The sequence below is a fragment of the Salvelinus sp. IW2-2015 genome, linkage group LG25 (assembly GCF_002910315.2).
Source record: "Salvelinus sp. IW2-2015 linkage group LG25, ASM291031v2, whole genome shotgun sequence".
Taxonomy (NCBI): Eukaryota; Metazoa; Chordata; class Actinopteri; order Salmoniformes; family Salmonidae; genus Salvelinus; species Salvelinus sp. IW2-2015.
Window position 1 is genome coordinate 16,557,639 of NC_036865.1, and position 20,542 is coordinate 16,578,180.

Here is a 20,542-nt window from a genome sequence, read left to right on the forward strand (position 1 = left end):
AAATTGCTTTGTGATTTGTCAAAAACTGTAAACGACTTGTCAAGTCATGTGCTCCGGTTCTTGTATACACTGTAACAAGTATATAGAAGATTTGTAAAATGCTGAAAAGTGGCCAAACTAAGTTAATATTTTTCAGGCAATGGGCGCAGCCATCTTTGAATTTGACTTTGTTTATTTGCGTTTTTAATGAATGGTATTCTGGGATTAGGGAATTTTCGCTTGTCAAACATAAACAAAGATGGCTGACATAATAAAGAATTTAGCTGTTGTTACCTTAACTGACACGCATCTCTTTTCTAAACAATGTTACATTTCTCACTTATGCTCACCAAGATGTGATACATTGTAAACAACTCTAACTGTTAGGTCGCTAACTTACGTTTTGTGTTTTGTCAGCGCAACCTGTTATTTAAACTGGTTTATGGAATGAGTTTGGCTGTGGATATGTTCCGTGTGATGCTTGGATGATGAAGTTTGCTATAAAAGGTGAAATTGAGGAATAAAATTGTGAAGACCTTTCTTTCCCATCAGAAGCTTTTCAGACAACAATGCTGTTTAGACTCATTTGTTGCATCATACTTTCTGTTGCTACTGTTCCAATCACATATGTGACCGACCGGCTTGTTGAGGAACAATGGGAAAGTAATTCTGCTTTGAAAGTTGATAAACTTGTAACCTCACTTTTGAGAAAATGTCCCTTGAATGTTTGGTAAACCTACTGGAGAGCTATTCTTTGTCTACATCCATTCAGCATCGTTCACACCCTCTTAAGCCTTAGTCCCACCCATCTCTTTAAGGATTCACGTGTGAGGCTATGTACTAAACAACTAAAGATTTCAAGACTAAAGGCTGGTTTATACTACGGGTCACAACGTAAATTCAATCTGGAGTCCCAGAGTGCACTCTGGGCGTTCGTAAACTCAGAGCGTTGTCAGATTGTCTGTTCGTAAATTCAGAGCGTTTCCCTCACGTAGCATTCAGAACGCACACTGGACGCTCTGGCCGAGAAGTAGGGTTGATCCAAGCATTCTGACCTAACAACAGCAGTCAAGCACCCAAGCTAACTAGCTACCATTGGCTAGCTTGCTAGCTACTTCCAGACACAAATGAGAGAACAGCTCACTCTGACCGTTTTACTCACCCTAGCAGAGCTGGTTAGGCTGTTTTTATGTTATCCTGAGCGTTGGTGACTGTGATTGTGCTGCTGGCAACAATTTAATTCCGCTTTTTTTGCCAACGTTTACTGACACGTGTGTTGAGCGTTCTTAAATTCGTCAGTTATTCTGCGCTCTGGCACACTCAGATTAAATCGGAGTAGATAGCCAGAGCGAATTTACCAGCTACGTCTATCAACAGTTGTCGCAGTGACATCTTGAACATTCTATTGAAATAGTTACTTGCATAGTGGAGTCTCTTGTTTAGACATGTAGTTAGCTAGCTAAACAAACTCATAACATTACTACGCTGCATGAATCTGCAGGTAACTAACCAACCAGGTTGAATGTTAGCTAGCTTGCTATTAATATTACTACACAGATCATACACGTAACGTTAGCTAGCGAGCCAGCCAGGTAACGTTAGCTAGCTAGCTTTAACTTGAAATGAATGTGACTTCCTGACAAAATTAGAAACGTGCAATATCTGAAAATGTAGCTAGCTAGACTATCTGGATGGATGCTTCTCCCCCTTTGTCACAGATGCCATGGTTGCACATAGTTTGAAGATGTAATCTGGAGACAGGTGTTTTATACAACAACAGCCTTCTGTGTGTTCTCTTTCCGACTCGCTCTGCATATTTACAATCAAACACCAGAATTTTCTCCATCTCCTTAACTATCATACTCTAATTCCACTGTTTTCAAAACTCGGTCCACCAGAAAGTGGAGAGCAACACTTTTGCAGTTCTACTATGTGATATCTTTCAAAGAAGCCGCATTAGAAAGCTCATGTTATAGGCAGAAGCGTGCTACATGGCAGACCGATCGTAACTCGTCTCTCGGCATGTCCGGCCCATCGTTATCTCAGCTAGCGGGAAGGTTCCTGTCTTTTCCGTGGCTAAACCAACTAGGCCCGTAATTTAACCATTTGATTTGTATTTACAAATGGCATGCAAGTTTGTTATTAAGTCACATGAAATTCACATGTTCCAGAAGGCATTTCTGCCAAAAAATGCATATTGATAAAAAAAAAAAAGTTTACGTTCAAATGGCTCTCCTGTGAAGTAGTTACGTGTGACATATGCCTAGTTTTCTGAAACGAGTGACAAATGTGGTTTCTACTGACAATTGAGATGTAAAAACTATGGCATAAGGGAATGATGAGCGGATAACAGGCAATCCGTAATTTTGATTAAGACATTAATGAGCGAGCTAAGACAGACGTAGTCAATATAACTATTTGTTCAGCACTTTTGAAATGTACAGTGCTAGAATTCAGAACATGGCCCGTTCTTACAGTATTCTCCATGTACACCAAGTCAGAATCGTAGGATAAATAAAGGGGGCATAGAAGCAGAAAATGAAAGCTCTTACAGAATTTGATGATGACATGTCTATAAAACAGGCTATAGGCTACATGTGCACCACAAAGTCAGAATAGTAGGCTAAGTTATGGGGGAAAGGGGGAAAGGGACTCAATTATTAGAGTGAGGCACATGTACTACACATGTACTACTAACAGCTTACTACACAACATACACTTAGCATTACTTTCTTAGCTACAGAATACATAACTCCCTGGCCTATTACATAATTTTTGCAGCAGCATACAATACATTTTTTAACTCTTCAAGTGCTGTGCTCACTTGAACAGGAAAGTGGCCTGGCGGTCCCTCTTGTGGGCAAATTTTGTCATGAAACTTTATCATCAAAGTCTAGCATTCTCTAGATTTATGGTGCTTTCAAGACAACTGGGAACTCTGAAAAAACAACATTGAATCATGACGTCAGTGATCTTCAGGTCGGGGATCTAGAAAGAGGCCCTAATACCCAATGGAATTCTGAGTTGGATGATCTTTGAAAACATATTTTCCTAGTTGGAGCTAATTTTTTTCCCGACTTCCCAAGTGCCTTGAACTCACTGACATCTGAGATTACCCAGTTCCGAGTTTCCAATTGTTTTGATCGTGTCTGAAGTCATGCTGGATTGACAGCATGGCCAATGTATTCAACCTTTTCTGGCCCATGGAATGTTTATCCTTTTAAGCTTGGAAAAGAGACCATTAAGCCCTTGGACCACACACCCTCTCCACCGAATAGCAGGCAGGGGAAGCAAAATAGTGATTGCTTTTCAACGCTTGCAGTTAGCCACTGATTCCTTCCAAACCATTCATTATTGAATTTGCGATTTCCAACTTGTTGTGTAATGTTCATGTCCAATGGCCGATAAGCACAGATACTGTACGTTTTATCTATCATTTATCTTCATATGACAAGGATTGAAAAGGATTTGCCAGTAGATTGTGGACTTGATTTATGATGACTGCTTGTGTAGATTGCTAGCTAAGATTTTGAAAGTATGATGTTGACATGATCAGTCCAATCAAAGCTGTAGATATAACGTGATTTGACGTCATTTTATCTGTGGCCAATGACCTTGATCTTTCTTGGATGGGCACTTCTAATGTAAAGCACCCAAGGGGGTTTGAACTTTCTAGCTTTCCCTCTAGATTTTGCAGTAATATAGTGTCCCCATGAGTAACAGAACACTGAGCCAAACACAGCGCAACTAGAGAAGATTACCAACCCCTATGCTCTGTATTTTCCGCTGGCTGCCCCTTCACCTCAGATAGACTTACTCAACAAAGCAAAAAAGAGACCATGTTTGTATGCAGCTTTATTAACTCAATACAATATTTTTTACATTGTTTGCAAACTGGTATGTGACACGTATTAATGCCAAAGTACCATGCAAAACAGGCAACAAAAAATAACAAATATATACAGTACCAGTCAAAAGTTTGGACATACCTACTCATTCCAGGGTTTTTCTTAATTTGTTACTATTTTCTACATTATAGAATAATAGTGAAGACATCAAAACTATGAAATAACACATATGGAATAATGTAGTGTTGAACAAAAACAAAAATTTGATTTGAGATTCTTCAAAGTATCATCAGATTCTTCAAAGTACCCTTTGCCTTGATGACAGCTTTGCACACTATTGTCATTCTCTCAACCAGCTTAACCTGGAATGCTTTTCCAACAGTCTTGAAGGAGTTCCCATATATGCTGAGCACTTGTGGAGGCCAGGTCATCTGATGCAGCACTCCATCACTCTCCTTATTGGTCAAATAGCCCTTACACAGCCTGGAGGTGTGTTTTGGGTCATTGTCCTGTTGAAAAACAAATGATAGTCCCACTAAGCGCAAACCAGATGGGATGGCTTATCGCTGCAGAATGCTGTGGTAGCCATGCTGGTTAAGAATGCCTTGAAATCTAAAGAAATAACTGACAGTGTCACCAGCAAAGCACCCCCACACTATCACAACTCCTCAGCCAAGCTTCACGGTGGGAACCACACATGCGGAGATCATCCGTTTACCTACTCTGAGTCTCACAAAGACACAGCGGTTGGAACCCAAAATCTCAAATGTGGACTCATCAGACCAAAGGACAGATTTCCACCGGTCTAATGTCCATTGCTCGTGTTTCTTGGCCCAAGAACGTCTATTTTTTTTATTGGTGTCCTTTAGTAGGGGTTTCTTTGCAGCAATTTGACCATGAAGGCCTGATTCACACAGTCTTCTCTGAACAGTTGATGTTGAGATGTGTGTGTTACTTGAACTCTGTGAAGCATTTATTTGGGCTGCAATTTCTGAGGCTGGTAACTCTAATGAACTTATCCTCTGCAGTAGAGGTAACTCTGGGTCTTACTTTCCTTTTTTTAAATGTTTATTTAACCAGGCAAGTTAGTTAAGAACAAATTATTATTTACAATGACGGCCTACCCTGGCCAAACACTAACCCGGATGACGCTGGGCCAATTGTGCGCCACCCTATTGGACTCCCAATCACGGCCAGTTGTGATACAGCCTGAAATCAAACCAGGGTCTGTAGTGACACATCTAACACTGAGATGCAGTGCCTTAGACCGCTGTGCCACATTTTTCAACAATGTAGAAAACAGTAAAAAAATAAAGAATCCCTGGAATGAGTAGGTGTATCCAAACTTATGACTGGTACTGTATGTACAGTATTTGTTGATTCATCTACTTCTACTTTATGCCTTTTGTTAAGTTTTACGATTGTGTTTTTGTTTTCGTGCATTCTGCGCTTTGAAGATCATTCAAAAAACAACAAATGTTGAAACGTCCCATCTTATTAGAGGGATGATTCGTGAAAATTTAACCTGCACCCCTCTCCCCATTCTGTTCCATCATCCGTTTTAGATCTGCTGGAAATGGATGATGTGTCCAAACCTTTGACTGGTACTGTATATATATTTGTTTGGCTAAACAGGTGGGGCTCAAAACAGCTGCCCTGAATGATGGGTCGCCACTGGGCCTGTGTATGTCACATAGTAATCGTAGCCTCTTTTCCCAGAGCCTTCATAGCGATAAAGGGCCAGTGCAGTTAAAAACGTAATTTTCCTGTTTTGTTTTTGGTGATATTTCCACACTATGAAGTCGAAATTATACTTAGACTGATGATAAACAAAAGTATACACCTCACACACATTGTTATGGGCTTAAAAAAATAAGACACCTGTACCATTTCAGATATAGAGTTGGAATGTATTCAATTTTGAGTTTGCATCCCAATATTACACTTTATATACATCACAGAAGACTGAAATAAACAAAAGTGTTTGACATAGAAACAACGGCTTTTCATAGTTAAAAAATAATAATTATCTTTATTAATTATGAAATTATGGAAGATATTAATAATATTCCACCCATGATGCCAAAGAGGGCGCATATGGTCATTGACTGCAGCAAAGGGTTTTAAGATCATCATTAGAACCTTCTTACTATGAATCTTTAGTAGCCAAAGTGTTTCCCAGAGCCTTCCTTAGTAACTGGCTCTTAAAAAGCTTTGCACATCTATGAGTGATCCAGACCACTCGTAGAGCAGACAAAGTGTGTAGTTAGCTGCTTTTTTGCCCTTCCGCATCACTTTATTCACAGAAGATATCGCTAAACATAGCCTAAACATCTTGATTCTATCTGTCTGACTGTGACTGCCAAAAACTTCAGAAAGAGGTTGACTACAAATGCAAAGTTGCCAAAGTATTTGCAATTGTTACAAACAAGTGAAGGAAAAATTATGCTTCAAATGAAAACCGAGATGACTGCATTAAAAGATACATGCATACATATTCAAATCAATTTCATGTTAATTGAATTGAGTCATATTTTATGACTAGGCTGCCAGTGGCTTAATTAGGCCTGGTCTTCCGGGGCTACAGTCCAGAATTGTTTTGGTTCAGCCTTGAACCTTTTGATGGTCGAATTTTGAAATTGCAGGCTGTATATGATATGATATGATAATATGATACGATATATTATATAACTTCCCATCACAGCATATCACTTACATGCTAGGCGGTATGCCATAGAGAAAAACCGACCACCACTTTGTGACTGTCGTGGTTTCAGCATTACTTTACTGAAAACTGTGTGTCTCTAGCCCAAACTGTTCAAAAGATATGATACATTTTACCGAGTTATGATGTTTAATTCTATCGCGAATTTGCGGGAAACATTTGATAAATAAACCATGTCCAGGGCCATTTTAAAACTAGGCTACTAGCGAACAAACAAACGTGTTCAGCCATGTTACCTTAATAGGTAACAACCTGGTAACTGGACAAGCACAAATGTGGTTTAAGATGGTACATGGAGAAAGAAATTGTGAACCAAAATGTATGTTTTATCCTAGTGGGGGTAGTGGGAAAAAATCAATAGACTTAATTTGGGTAGGCTCTAGTCCTGGGTAGATTTAGGTTATGCCATGTTGTCTTCAGGAGATATTCTGTTTAATTTCTTTCGTTCACATTAGCTGATGTAAGTCAGTGGAACAGTTCCTATTCCTTATGATGGGCTATCATATTAGGCTATAGGTAAATAAGTGTGCTTATCAGCAAGAACAGTACTGTTATTCCTCATACTTATTTTATTATTCCTCTTCCTCCCAATTCTGCTGGCGTAACTACTTATTTGAAATCTAATATGGCTACTTACGAGAGGCTATGCATTTTTGTCGGCATTCACTAGGTAGGCTATGTATGTCAAGGACATGTTGATTGTAAGTTTTTTTTTAAAAGAAGGAGAATAGGCTATATTGAAATGCATATTAACTCAATTATTTTCTCATTTTAGTAGTGGGCACAAGCTGCTAGGCAGAAATGGCAAGGGAACTCCATCGTGCGCTATCGTGCATAAATTTATTTTGCCTCCCCACACCAAACGCGATCACGACATGCAGGTTAAAATATCAAAACAAACTCTGAACCAATGACATTAATTAGGGGACATGTCGAAAAGCATTAAACATGTATGGCAATTTAGCTAGCTAGCTTGCACTTGCTAGCTAACGTTAATTTGTCCTATTTAGCTAGCTTGCTGTTGCTAGCTAATTTGTCCTGGGATATAAACGTTGAGTTGTTATTTTACCTGAAATGCACAAGGACCACTACTCCGACAATTAATCCACACATAAAACGGCCAACCGAATCGTTTYTAGTCATCTCTCCTCCTTCCAGGCTTTTTCATCTTTGAACTTATATGGTGATCCATCTAAACTTTTATTGTATTACCAGGACAACCGGCAACAAAGTTCGTCTTTCAATCACCCACGTGGGTATAACCAATGAGGAGATGGCACGTGGGTACCTGCTTCTATAAACCAATGAGGAGATGGGAGAGGCAGGACTTTCAGCGTGATCTGCGTCAGAAATAGGAACGACTTCTATTTTAGCCCTTGGTGTCGCAGAGCTCGTTGGCGCCACAAGCAGTGTGGGTGCAATAATTGAATAACATGGATTTCTACATTTATTTTGCGACGCTCGCGCATGCGACGTGCCAGGTCTGGTCAGCATGTTAGCTGTTTACGGGGAGGATTCCCCTCGCCTGGACCCCGCCCCCCCCCCCCACACACACACACAATGATGTTCCCCATCTGTGAGTTAGTGCATTATTATTGGGTAAGTATAATAAACCGACTGAATAGCCCATTTGGAGCCATAGGTGGTAATATCTCTCTAGGAGCTGATTCATTGTCAGTATTGTGGAATAATTATAATGTTAAGGTAAGATTTGAATGGAGGAAGCTGATCTGAGAGCAGCGCTGCTTTTCTTTCTTCTTATCAGTATCGACATGACCCTGGGCCTTGTTTCCCACAGCCATCGTAACGTTAAGATCATCACGAGAACAATTTTAAGATGTATCTTTAGTATCCGATCTGTTTCCCAGAGCCTTAGTTAGTAACGTTGCTCTTAAAAACCTTTGAACATTTATGTGTGATCCAGGGTCTCCTTTCCCAATTGCACTTTAACTTAAGCATTTCGATGATTGTACCAGTTGCATTTTTATTTATGTGCTAACTTTTTAAGAGTGTTTCCCAAACAAGCATGAATAGCTTCCTGGACTCAGGGGTAGAGGTAACATAGTGAATGTAAATCCGGGACACTCCAGTTAGTATGATATGTTACGCTTTGTATGGTATGTATTAATTTGTGGATTCCATCATCCATTTCGCATGATATGTTACGAATTGCAATTCGTACAAAATATGTTACAATCTTGCAAAACATGATATGTTATGAATTCCAATGTGTTGCAGCTAGCGTTAGCTAGGTGGCTAACGTTAGCTAGGCAAGGGGTTGGGAGTTAGGTTAAAGGGGTTAAGTAACCTATTTTATGTGACATATACTAATTTGAGTGTCCCAGATTTACTTTAAGCTACTATGTTAAGTCTAGTCTATATGGTATGGTTCCCCAAAAGCATCTTAAGGCTAAATTAATCGTTAAAACCTTCATAGGAGCATCTTTTAATCTCTGAGCTGTTTCCCAAAAGCCTTGAATTTAACGTTGCTCTTGAAAACGCTCCTAACGCCTGCTTCATACCACTTGTAGAACAGCTAAGGGCTTTGTTAGACGCTTCTTGCCCTCCTGCGTCACTTTATACACAGAAACAAATGGTTTATCCATTTCAATGTGACTGCTGATAACTTCAGAACAAAGTTGACTACAAATATACAAAGTTGCCGATGTCTTTGCAATTAAAACAAACAAGCGACTTGTAAAAATAAAAACCGAGATGGCTGCATTAAAATATCAACAGCAGGCCTAGGCTATTGGCCAATTTCAATCATATTGAAATACATCTCATGTTCAATCAATTGAGTTCTATTTTGTTTCTTGTAGGCTACTGTCTGTAATTTGTCTCAATATACTTAATGATGTGTAGCCTAACGTGCTCAATGATGTGCCAAATCGGTGATTTAGTGCATTCATTGGGTAAGCGTTATAATAAGCCGCTTGAATATTTCCAGCCATATGTGGTAATATCTCTCTAGGAGCTGATCCATCGTCAGTATTGTGAAATAATTATGTTAAAGTAAGATTTGAGTAGAGAGGCTGATCCGAGAGCAGCGTTGCTTTTCTTTCAATCCGATCAATATTGGTACATGGTTTGGTATATTGGTGTTCCAATATTGGTACAACACTTAAAAAGTTGGCTCGTAAATAATGATGCAACTAGTACAATCATCGTAATGTTTAAGTTACATCGCAACTAGGAAAGGAGGCCCTGGTCTGGTGATAAAGAGAGTACCCGAATACACTCCTATTATGAGCGTTCATAGAGTGCCGTAAGAATCTTCCCTGAAAACTCTCAATTCCTTCCTAAAATCCTTGACAATTTCGCAGACTCCTGTAGGTGGGGCAATATCACCGTAGAACAGCTAGTCAATCAAGTGGCTCAATGAGCGAAACAAAGATCTCTAGATTCAAAGAGGGAACACTATCAATACATGGCAGCATCTCTTTGGCGTGAGGACTGTAAATTATTTGCTGGCATGCATTTATTTACATGTTCTCGATTGGCAATGGCAGTTACTATTGCCATGTAAAATGGTTAAGTCTGAGTTTTTCATTGTTTATTGCAGATGATTAAAAACAGATTTGAAGTAGGCTGGTACCTATATCATATTCATTACTCTTTATAAAGAAATCGAAATAACTGAAAGGTCAACTTTGTTGTGTGACAATTTCAGATGTAGGGCCTAGGCATATACTTCTAGTGATGGGGATTTTACAAGGGATTTTAGAACGGTGTAAATGGGGAATGGTCATGTTGTTTTTTTTGGCCTCAATTTCCAGGGGATATTTTAGATGTTAATAGCCCTGAAGTGGTCTCGGTTTCTTATTTAATTTATCTCGCCGTTTTAAAATGTGAATTGCCCGCAGACTGCGCCGCGAGGCTCTAACCGCGCAGCAACTCTCATCATTTCCAGCAGAATGGAAATGCAAATTGTGTGCGCGGCCAATGCCCTTGACAGAACTCACCATTGCATACAATTAACAAGACAACTCTCACTCAAGTTGGTGACGAAAATGTGAACTCGCTGTATCACTGTAAAATGCTATATAATAATAATAATAATAATAATAATAATACATTTTACACTTAAATCGTCTCAATAAATTGCTCAGATTTTAGATTCAATCAAACTCGCAGTGCACATTTTACGCTCATGAATAAAGCCCATGTTTTCGCGTTGTGAAATAAAATTCTCAAATATTTTGGGGTGTTGAAATAAACTCCCCTTATATATGCCTCCATTTTCAGTAGTAAACAGGTACGGGCAATAGTTTGTAGGCTACTCAAAGAAAGACTATTAGGCCTACAAATAATGTAATCGAATCCATCTTCTTTTGCATACAATTGCCCGGGACCATTGGTTCAAACTCTTCTCATTCTGTTGGCGTGAAAAAATGTATATTCGATTAATTTCATCACTGAGGAGAACAGATGCCCCCAATCGACAGAATGTCTCTATTTTAACCAACGAGGGGCGCTGTCTATCAACTCCTTTTGCGTCTCCACATGTGACTTCAGATACACTGAGTGTACAAAACATTAGGAACATAACAATGACTGACCAGGTGAATCCAGGTGAAAGCTATGATAATTTATTGAGGTCACTTGTTAAATCCACTTCATTCAGTGTATATGAAGCAGAGGAAACAGGTTAAATACGTTTTTTTAAGCCTTGAGACAATTGAGACATTGATTGTGTGTGCCATTCAGAGGGCCAATGAGCAAGACAAAAGATTGAAGTGCCTTTAAACGGGGTATGGTAGTAGGATTTGATTTGATTTGATTCGGAGGTGTCAGGCGCACTGGTTTGAGTGTGTCAAGAACTGCAACGCAGTTTCACGCTCAACAGTTTCCCGTGTGTATCAACAATAGTCCAGCACCCAAAGGACATCCAGCAAACTTGAGAAAACTGTGCAAAGCATTGGAGTCAACATGGGCCAGCATCCCTGTGGAACGCTTTCGACACCTTGTAGAGTCCACGCCCCGGCGAATTGAGGCTGTTCTGAGGGCAAAATTGGGTGCAACTCAATATTAGGAAGATGTTCCTAATTTGTTGTACACTCAGTCTATGTTCCTCTAATTTCTCTGTAAAATGCTGCATAGCCAATACTTGTTGTTGTTATGCTAAACTAATTATTTAAAACATTTGGGGAAACGGCTCAGAATGTGGTTTTCAAATGTCTGAAATGTATGCCTAGATGTAGACCCAATGCGTTTTTCGTTATGCCATTCAATGTATTTTTTTATGAGTACATTTTTCCTTGTCTTTCATAATATTGTATTTACGTTTTTATTATGATATCTGCCTATGTTACTCATTTGTGTCATATCAGATTGACTTTTAAACAGTTGGTCTATAGGCTACATGAAGTCTACACAATCTAAGGCAAATAATTATGTTACAAGTGACATTTCTATAAAGAGTTTGATTCGTATGACCTATTTAGCCAATACAGCAATAAAGAACAGGCCGATGTGTGAACTCCTTGCAACTCTGAAACGAATTTTCTATTTCACATTCAGAAACCAGTTGATAAAGACACACATTTTTTGTAAAATAAATGCGAATTTTGCTTAGACTATATTTATCTTTCGAATCAAATTCATACGTGGGTTGTTTACTATATTTGACACTAGGCTTTTAGATCACAAAATAGTGCATGGCTTTTGTAAATGTGCATTAGGCCTATATTCATTTTTTATCATTAAAACGCTGAAAGTTCACAAAAGTGGCTTATCCGTGAATCAATAAAGTTAAAACATGATGTCTAATCAATGATTGTGATTATAATTGTTTTCCTAAAGTCCATAGACTTCAGGACAGCTGGGCAGCGGGCGTCTGATTGACTTTGCCTTGACATCTGGGAGGCCCTCTGGCCTGTGGCATGCGCATCGGCTGATGTCGCCATTTACATGCAAATTTACGGAGATCATGAGGGCCTGGCCCCGTATATTCGTACAAAAAAGAAGACGTCACCATCAATACTGTGGAGACTCGTTCCTTCGAGACGGGAGGTCTTAGTCACAAGGCACAAAAGAGCCACGCGCCAATGATCTGAAGAAATTCAGCCTCATCACCATGTTAGTTTTTGGTAATCTAATAATATATATTTTTTAAATGAGAATTTCAATATGATCAAAAATATAGGCCATGATGAAGATGCTTGGGAGCAAACAACTGATGCACTTCCAGGAATCTTGTTTTCACTTACGTTCAATGTGGTAGGCCCATATATGCTACAAATAACTTTTTTCGATTAAGAAAATAGTTGTAGCCTATGTGGCAAGTTGATTAAGACCAATTGATTGATATAAATAATAGATCAATAATACATATCAGATTCTTCATCCGTAAACGTGCAGTGTTATCAAATGGGAGATCAACAAACAACATCATTTTATTTGGAACGTGTGATTGTAATATTCTCCAAATGATGGCGAGTGCATTTTCCACGCTGTATGCCCACCATGCAGATGATCCCGGAGAATGAGCCGAGACGGATTCAGGCTCCTCGCCTGTGTGTGGAGCAGCTGACTGCCTCTCGCCACGTCCAGATGGCTTCTGAACACAGATTTGCATTCATTTTCCTCTAATATCTTCTGAAATAGCGGGGCAGCTGCATTTGTTGTCAAATACGGTTTAAAGCCCCCTTTCAGGACAGCATCGTTACCTACGTGACGGGTGTGGAGATCCATTTTCCCTCTCAAGTCAACAGTATCAGATCTAAGAGGATTTGTCTCAAAGTCTCCTAATTTGATAATCAGATTTAAATCGAATTGGTGCGTGTAATTAGGGGTTAAGTTCTAATAAACGACTGAAGCCATGTTAAAAAAAACAGTATGGCTAGGTCAAAGTTCTGTAAAGAAAGATAGGTTGGCAATCTGAAATGAACAGACAAATTTGCTCCGTTCTGCTCCCCAGCCTGTTTTATATTTGTGTTCATAGAAGAATGACAGTAAAAAATTAAAATATTAACTGGTAAATGTGCATTTACTTGCTTGTCTGATCAAAATATGTACTGTCCATACATTTTAAAACATTTAATTTTAACGCATGTATAAGGATATATATCTTATTATGCGGAGTGGCAATAAGGCAATAGATCTTGAAAGAGGTGAAAGCAACAGCTTATTATTCACTTATCTTTGGCAGCAGCTATTAACCCTCAACACCAGATAGATTGCTGAGGATACATCTCTTCCTCTCTCCTCCCCCATTCCCTCCCCCCTCCTTCAAATATTCACCCTCAATAAGGGTTTTCTGAAGCCATGGCTCGGACATTGGCTCTCCCCCAATTAATCAAAACATTATACTACTTATGACGCCTACTGTCACGAGATGAAAATAAGACACGACACCTTATTGTCCCCGATAATGTTTAATACAAGGCAATCTGGATCTTGTTTACATTAGAGGTCAGGGAATATAAATGGAATGAAATTGCACTCATTATGTTTTCCTGATTCATAATATCATTTGGAACATACCCTAAATGAGTGGTGGTAATTTCCCAAACTCATTATCCACTTTCATTATTCTTGTCATTTTGTTTGATAAAAACTTTTAATATCTGCGTCGCAGTAGATTAATTAAAACACAGTCAGTTTACCTACTCGGCCTTATTCGAGATTCTTAGTCGATGTCGTTTTCGATTAAATATAGGCTACATTTGAGATTAAACAAAGATATGACACGAATTTCAATATTTTAATCTAAAACATGATTTATGTAGGCCTAACATATGGGCCTATTAAATATTTTCGTTAGCTTAGCACTCATTAGTGAATTCACTGCCGGCCATGTCAATCGTATGTGTCATAATACTCCCAATTAAATACCCTAATTAAAACATGAAAATGCTTAATTACAAATCTTCTGAAAAATATAATGTACCATAATTTAAGCAAGCGTTCACAATAGACAAATGACCATTACAGGAATAGCTTTTTAATATAGTGAATGGATGTTGTGTGACGGTCACACCTCGTTGGATTCATATCATTGAAAAAAAAATCAACTCACCACATTGCAAGAGGAAAGTAGAGCGAGTGTTCTCAGGTTGCTTCTAGGCTATACTCGTAGAGTATAGCGCCAAAGCATGACAGGAACCGTCAGAGCTCCATATATGGTAAAAGCTACGCCCCATGAGCGTCATATTCTGACTGAGCCTCTCCCGTGGGTTTAGAGTTTTGGCTCCCGGGAAAGATTTCAGTCCTCGGGGAAAGAGGGCTTAGTTTTGCATGTTCCCATCCATCCTGCACGACGCGAAAGGCCCCTTATCCACCTCTCCTGCGTACCGGGAACACCTCCACGGTGATCAGCTTCTGCGTGTGTTTGTCTTTTGGTGAAGCAGCACCTTTCCATTTCAGGAGTGGTTTATTCAACAGTGTCCTGAAGGTTTTGGATGTGGTGCTTCAGGGATGTCGCTACTTTGAGAGCATCATCCACACACAACAACCATCGAATTTTTTTTGTCAATAAGCATAACAAAAAGAAGGAACAATAGCCTAAAAAAATCATAGTCTGTTGAACAAGTCACTTTTCCGGTCTGTGGATACCACACCAACTAAGTAGAGTACTTTGAGAATTGTTCACATCGCTGCAACCCAGGACGGACTGAAGAGGGAGGCGAGACCTGAGGACCGGGTTTTTTCACCTTGCAAGGCTGATACCGCACTTACGACATCCCGTAAACCCTCAAGGATAACACTTTTGGACGTTTATTTACCCAATTTCACAGGAGGCTCATTGCACGTAAATTGTTCTAAATGTTCGGGATTCAGGAAACTATATCGCGGGGTGGGACAACGATGAAGGAGGAACCGCTGGGTGGGCTGAATTCAGTCCGCTCATGGATGCACACAGCTGGGGTGGTTGATGCGAACACAGCCGCCCAAAGGTACGCATGCCAAATCATCTGATTTTCTCACGCATTTTTCATATCGACCCTCACTACCCTGTATCAATTACCGTCTCCCAATGCCCCCCTTCGACTCTCCTCTCTTTCATTACATCATATTACCCTTATTGTAACAAATCAAGAAATCTCTCGTACTCTAACGTGCTTCCACGTCTTCACTGTTTTCATCAGCTCCATCATCTATCCCCCGTGTCTGATACTTAACCGATATGGTCTCTTGTTTTCTCCCCGCAGCGGTGTTGGCTTGGCGCGGGCACACTATGAAAAGCAGCCGCCTTCCAACCTCAGAAAATCCAATTTTTTCCATTTCGTCCTGGCACTGTACGACAGACAGGGTCAACCCGTTGAGATTGAAAGAACAGCTTATGTGGACTTTGTGGAGAAAGATAAAGTAAGCGCTTCATGAGAATATAATTTACTGAATTTCATAATCTGTACTTTGAAATTAACTTGATGTATTTAGAGATGTGTGTGGGTCAGTAAGGCAGGTCACGTGCAATATCGACGTTTTTAACCCCATTCGTCGATGACAGGAGAGTGGTTGTCAGAGCTAAATCTTATTTTTGACAAATTATACATTTTAAATGATGAAATATCAGACAGTTAGATATATAGATAGATGCTTTATTTTCAACTCACCATCATCTCATTGTTGATTGTTTTCAGGAACCAAACGGTGAAAAAACGAACAATGGGATCATTTACAAAGTACAGTTGTTGTACAGCAATGGTGAGTGAAACAATTATTTTCATCAATTCAGTATCACCCAAAAGATAAAGGCTATAAAAAATAATAATAAGGATAATAATAATTTACAAATAATTTATTTGCTAAATAATTATTTATATTTACAGGTAAAATGATGTATTATGAAGATTATAGTTTTAGAAATTGTCTCGGTTAAAAACAAACAAATAATTGTTTTGGTCATCAAATGTACATCTCATAGCCTATACAGCCCTACCTCTGTCTTAACTTGGCATATTTGTTCCCCCAGGCGTCAGAACAGAACAGGATATTTTCATACGGTTAATCGATTCCATGACGAAGCAGGTATAAGCTACTGTTACTCATATATTCATACAGCTTGCTTACGCTAGAGACTGCTTCTAAACTTCACCTGCATTCTTCACGCATGCATACTATAGGCTAGGCCTATTCACGAGAGCGTTTTCTTTATGCAATCATGCATTGACTGAAATTGCATTATAGACAGCGTGTAGACAGACATATAGCATGTTTTTGCGCAACTCTTAAGTAAGAATTAATCAAGCACTAAGTTACCATAAGCTTAGCCTACAATTGTGTGCCTATACAATATAAATTGATGGTTTGTAATGCTGGTGCTTTCTGCCGATACGGATAAAGTGTATCAATAGAATAATACATAAACGTTTTTTGTTTACATATGAGATATCATAGGCTATTGTGTAATAAAGTAGGCTATTTTATTGTGTTGGAGTTACAAGTAGGCCCAAGTCATGTTTACTTGTTGAGTCCCTTTTTCTAGTCTGTGACTTTTAGGCATGTTGCTAGGCTTGACCCATATTAGGCTAAACATAACTAGGCCTAATGTTTGGAAAGAGATTCTGAAATAGCTCGTATAGCTAAAGCATTTCCATTCTTATAAGAATTCTCGAAATTACACCCCTAATCTCCTTACATTAAGGTAACTACACATCTGTAAGAGACCTTATCTGATATTTTTCAACCATGGTGGTTGTTATTACTACTAATTTACCGAGGGTTACAGCAGATCATCTGAATAGAGCCGTTAAAGCTTCCACCACTCAGAGGGAAAATTCCTCTGCGAATGATCCGAATCAATGACGCAGAACAAGCAGTTTATGGATTTCTCTGTTTCTGTAGCTGCAAATGGCGACATAAATCAAATCAATATAGATAATCGCACAGTGCTCAACAAATAAAAACAGAGCCATCAAAGAAGTAAAGTGGGGTTCAATCCCAGTAAGAATATGACGTCAACATGTGTAAGTGTTTAATTGTGTATTTTTTCCTCCTAATCATATAGGCCCCACGTTTAATTCAAAATGTCTTCATTTAATAAGCAAGTGCTATACTGAAAATATGGCAAGTTACAGTGCCGTATAATATGCCAGGTAGCCTAGTTCACTAAAGGGGAGCAAAGTGTCTCTCTTCAAAATAGAGGGAGGGAGGAACCGAGGGAGCGAGAGCGGCACAACTGATAGCTGCACACCATCTGTTTCAGCCAATGCTTAAAAATTACTCAACCGTACCGCCAGACACCGCTTTCTATCCACGGAAAGATCATTGTTAGCAGCTCAAAATAAACAACAGATTGCCCATTAACACTTTCCCCCAAATATCCACAGATTATAACCATATTGATGACACTTCATTGAAACTTCCCATATAAAGCTTACTCACATAGGCTAATATGTTATTACAAAAATATATAATAATACTAATACTTACAATGATAATACGTATTATTATCTGCTATTATCATTTGACAGACATTGTAACATGTTATCATTTTCGTGCCTTTGCAACATTACACTTGGTGTTTTTTTTCACCAATAACAATATAGCCTAGTTGTTTTTTGGACTCAATTGTTTTTGATTACGGCATTAACCATGAAACATAATGCCGTTTATATTTAGGCTACTGTAAAGTTGATTATATACAGTGGCTCATGTATTCAGATATTTAATGTAGACTACACATTTGTGTCTTTAATTTTTCCAAAGGCGATTATATATGAGGGTCAAGACAAAAACCCTGAAATGTGCAGATGTCTTCTTACACACGAAATTATGTGCAGGTAAGTGTTGCTTTTTTTCTCCACAAACTCAAAGTTGTTGAAGAAGTACAGAGTTATACATTTATATATTTTCTCCCCATACTTGTTTATTGTATTGGCATATGACACGGAGTAGGCCTACGAGGAGTGGAATACAAACAGACTGGTACCCGGCTAGTTGTAGCCTACAGGGCCTCTTAGTGAATCTATTAGTCTGATGCCAGCGAGTCTGCGCCTCAAAACATGGAGTCAAGTCTTGGTTGATCCCACCTATCATCAGTGACCAGCGAGCTTTTTAACGTCATTTAACCACGCAAATCCAAGGTCTCATGTGTCATGTTCCTCTGCTATTCAACGGTGTCATTGATACTAAAATGAAAAACGTATTTTGTTGTTATTGTTGAGCTCACCGTGAGCTTTGTGAGAAGTTACTCAATTCGGATACAATCGGTTAACCTTTCTTTTGTTGCACCGGCGCATTGTTAAAGTTTTTTGAGAGCAAGTGCACCGACCGAGAACTGAGAATGATTAGCCTTAAAAAAAAAAAAATTAAACTCGTCACTCATACAACATTTTATACATGCATTTATCACTTATTTGTGACGCGTGGAATTTGGTGCGATCTAGATATAATTTTACTGTCAGTGTCAAAGAGAAAGTGTATTCTGTAGTGGGATGCAGGTAGCCTATAGCGTTGAGCCAATAACCGAAAGTTCGCTGGTTCGAATCCCAGAGACCACTAGGTGAAACATCTGTGGATGTGCCCTTGAGCAAGGCACTTAACCCTAATTGCTCCTGTAATTCGCTCTGCATAAGTGTGTCTGTAAAATGTAATAAGACTTACTGAAGGCTATCATCATTAAAGAGGCCATGGGGTTATAAGTAGCCTATAGGCCTGCTCCATGAGAGTATTCTTCTGATCTTTTTTTGCTCTGGTAAAACATTAAGTACATTGTTGCACTAATACGCAGTATTAGAGTAAAATACACTCAACCTATCCCTGTCTGCATGTTGTGGAAAATACACATCATGTGATTTGAATGATAGAATGAACTCACAGTAGCTTTTAAAATGCATTATCTTTCTTCCCTTGCCATATGGCGTTGATCCATCTCATTTAGACCTGTGGCCATTATACAAGTATACATTTTCATTTCAAATGGTAAGCAGCAGTATATTTGTGTTTGATTTCAGGTTTAATTCAATCTCCAATCAAAGAACTGGAGGTATACTATAGGTTTAGAGAAAAGATGGTGGAAACATGTGGTGGAGGATAGATTAGTGCTTTTGAGTCCATAATTGATAAATGCCCCGCAGAAATATTGGTTGAGGGTGGCATCTTGCATCTCCCCCAGAAATAGCAGCTTGGCAATTAGAGGTAAACAAAAGCTGAAGCTGTGAAAAGTGACTCCCCTGCCTCCTGGCCCAATCCCCCTTCTACTTTCCTTTCCCTCTTTTCCAGCGCTAAGGCAAACGCTGTACCACAAAATGTGTTTTTTGCCATTTTAATTATCCATCAGAATCCATGACAGGATAGATTTAGTGTACTCTATTTCTCTATTATTTTTTGTGTTTGAATTTAACACAATGACGCGTTGCCTTAGAAGGCGGCATACATTTTGAAGGATCTAATATTTACTCTATGGTCTTATAAACAGTAACAGCCACTGTGGTGATCTCAAACACACTCTTTCTTCCCCTAGCCGGTGTTGTGATAAGAAGAGCTGTGGCAACAGGAACGAGACTCCGTCAGACCCTGTGATCATCGACAGGTAGGCCCTGCTCCATGTCTCCTTCATACTGCTGTGATTGTGATCTGTGTTAGATTCAGCTCTGTTGGGAAGTGAGTGAGAATTCCCCAGTGTTTGGGTGCCCAGGTGGGTTGACTCCAACCTTCTGGTCAACTCTACGGGAACTGTGGCTGATTGCTCTGTGAGCAGGTGAGGGAGGTCTTTCCTTTGCGCTCAGAGGGGCGGTCACCACCTGGAGAGGGGCGTTCAATCACAGGTGCATCACGCGGGGTATTCGTCTAATTAGCGAGGGGTTTATCATGATTTTTGTATCTCATCCATTTTGTTGTCTATTTAAGTAGTCATTACCCAGTGCTACGGTTGTGAGTAAAGGTGGTTAGGGCTCTGTTGTGATATAATAGGAGTTTGTGGCAGTGATTTTTATCACAACCTTTAGGTTTACAGTATGAAAAAAAATATTAGAGTTTTTGGATATTCAGATAACATATTCAGTGAACATAAACTGCATATTGGCTACTTACATTCCTTACA

The 20,542-nt window shown here is 39.2% G+C and overlaps 1 protein-coding gene across 1 annotated transcript; it reads left to right on the forward strand.

The window, feature by feature from the left end:
* Window positions 1-14,735: 14,735 nt before the first annotated feature.
* LOC111951719 (transcription factor COE3-like) lies at window positions 14,736-20,204 on the forward strand. The gene is made up of 7 exons (XM_023969926.2): window positions 14,736-15,452; window positions 15,708-15,864; window positions 16,140-16,203; window positions 16,472-16,527; window positions 18,208-18,281; window positions 19,964-20,032; window positions 20,138-20,204. The coding sequence occupies exons 1-7, from the start codon at window positions 15,322-15,324 to the stop codon at window positions 20,202-20,204; spliced, it is 618 nt and encodes a 205-aa protein (XP_023825694.1). The 5' UTR covers window positions 14,736-15,321.
* The last annotated feature ends 338 nt before the right edge of the window (window positions 20,205-20,542 follow it).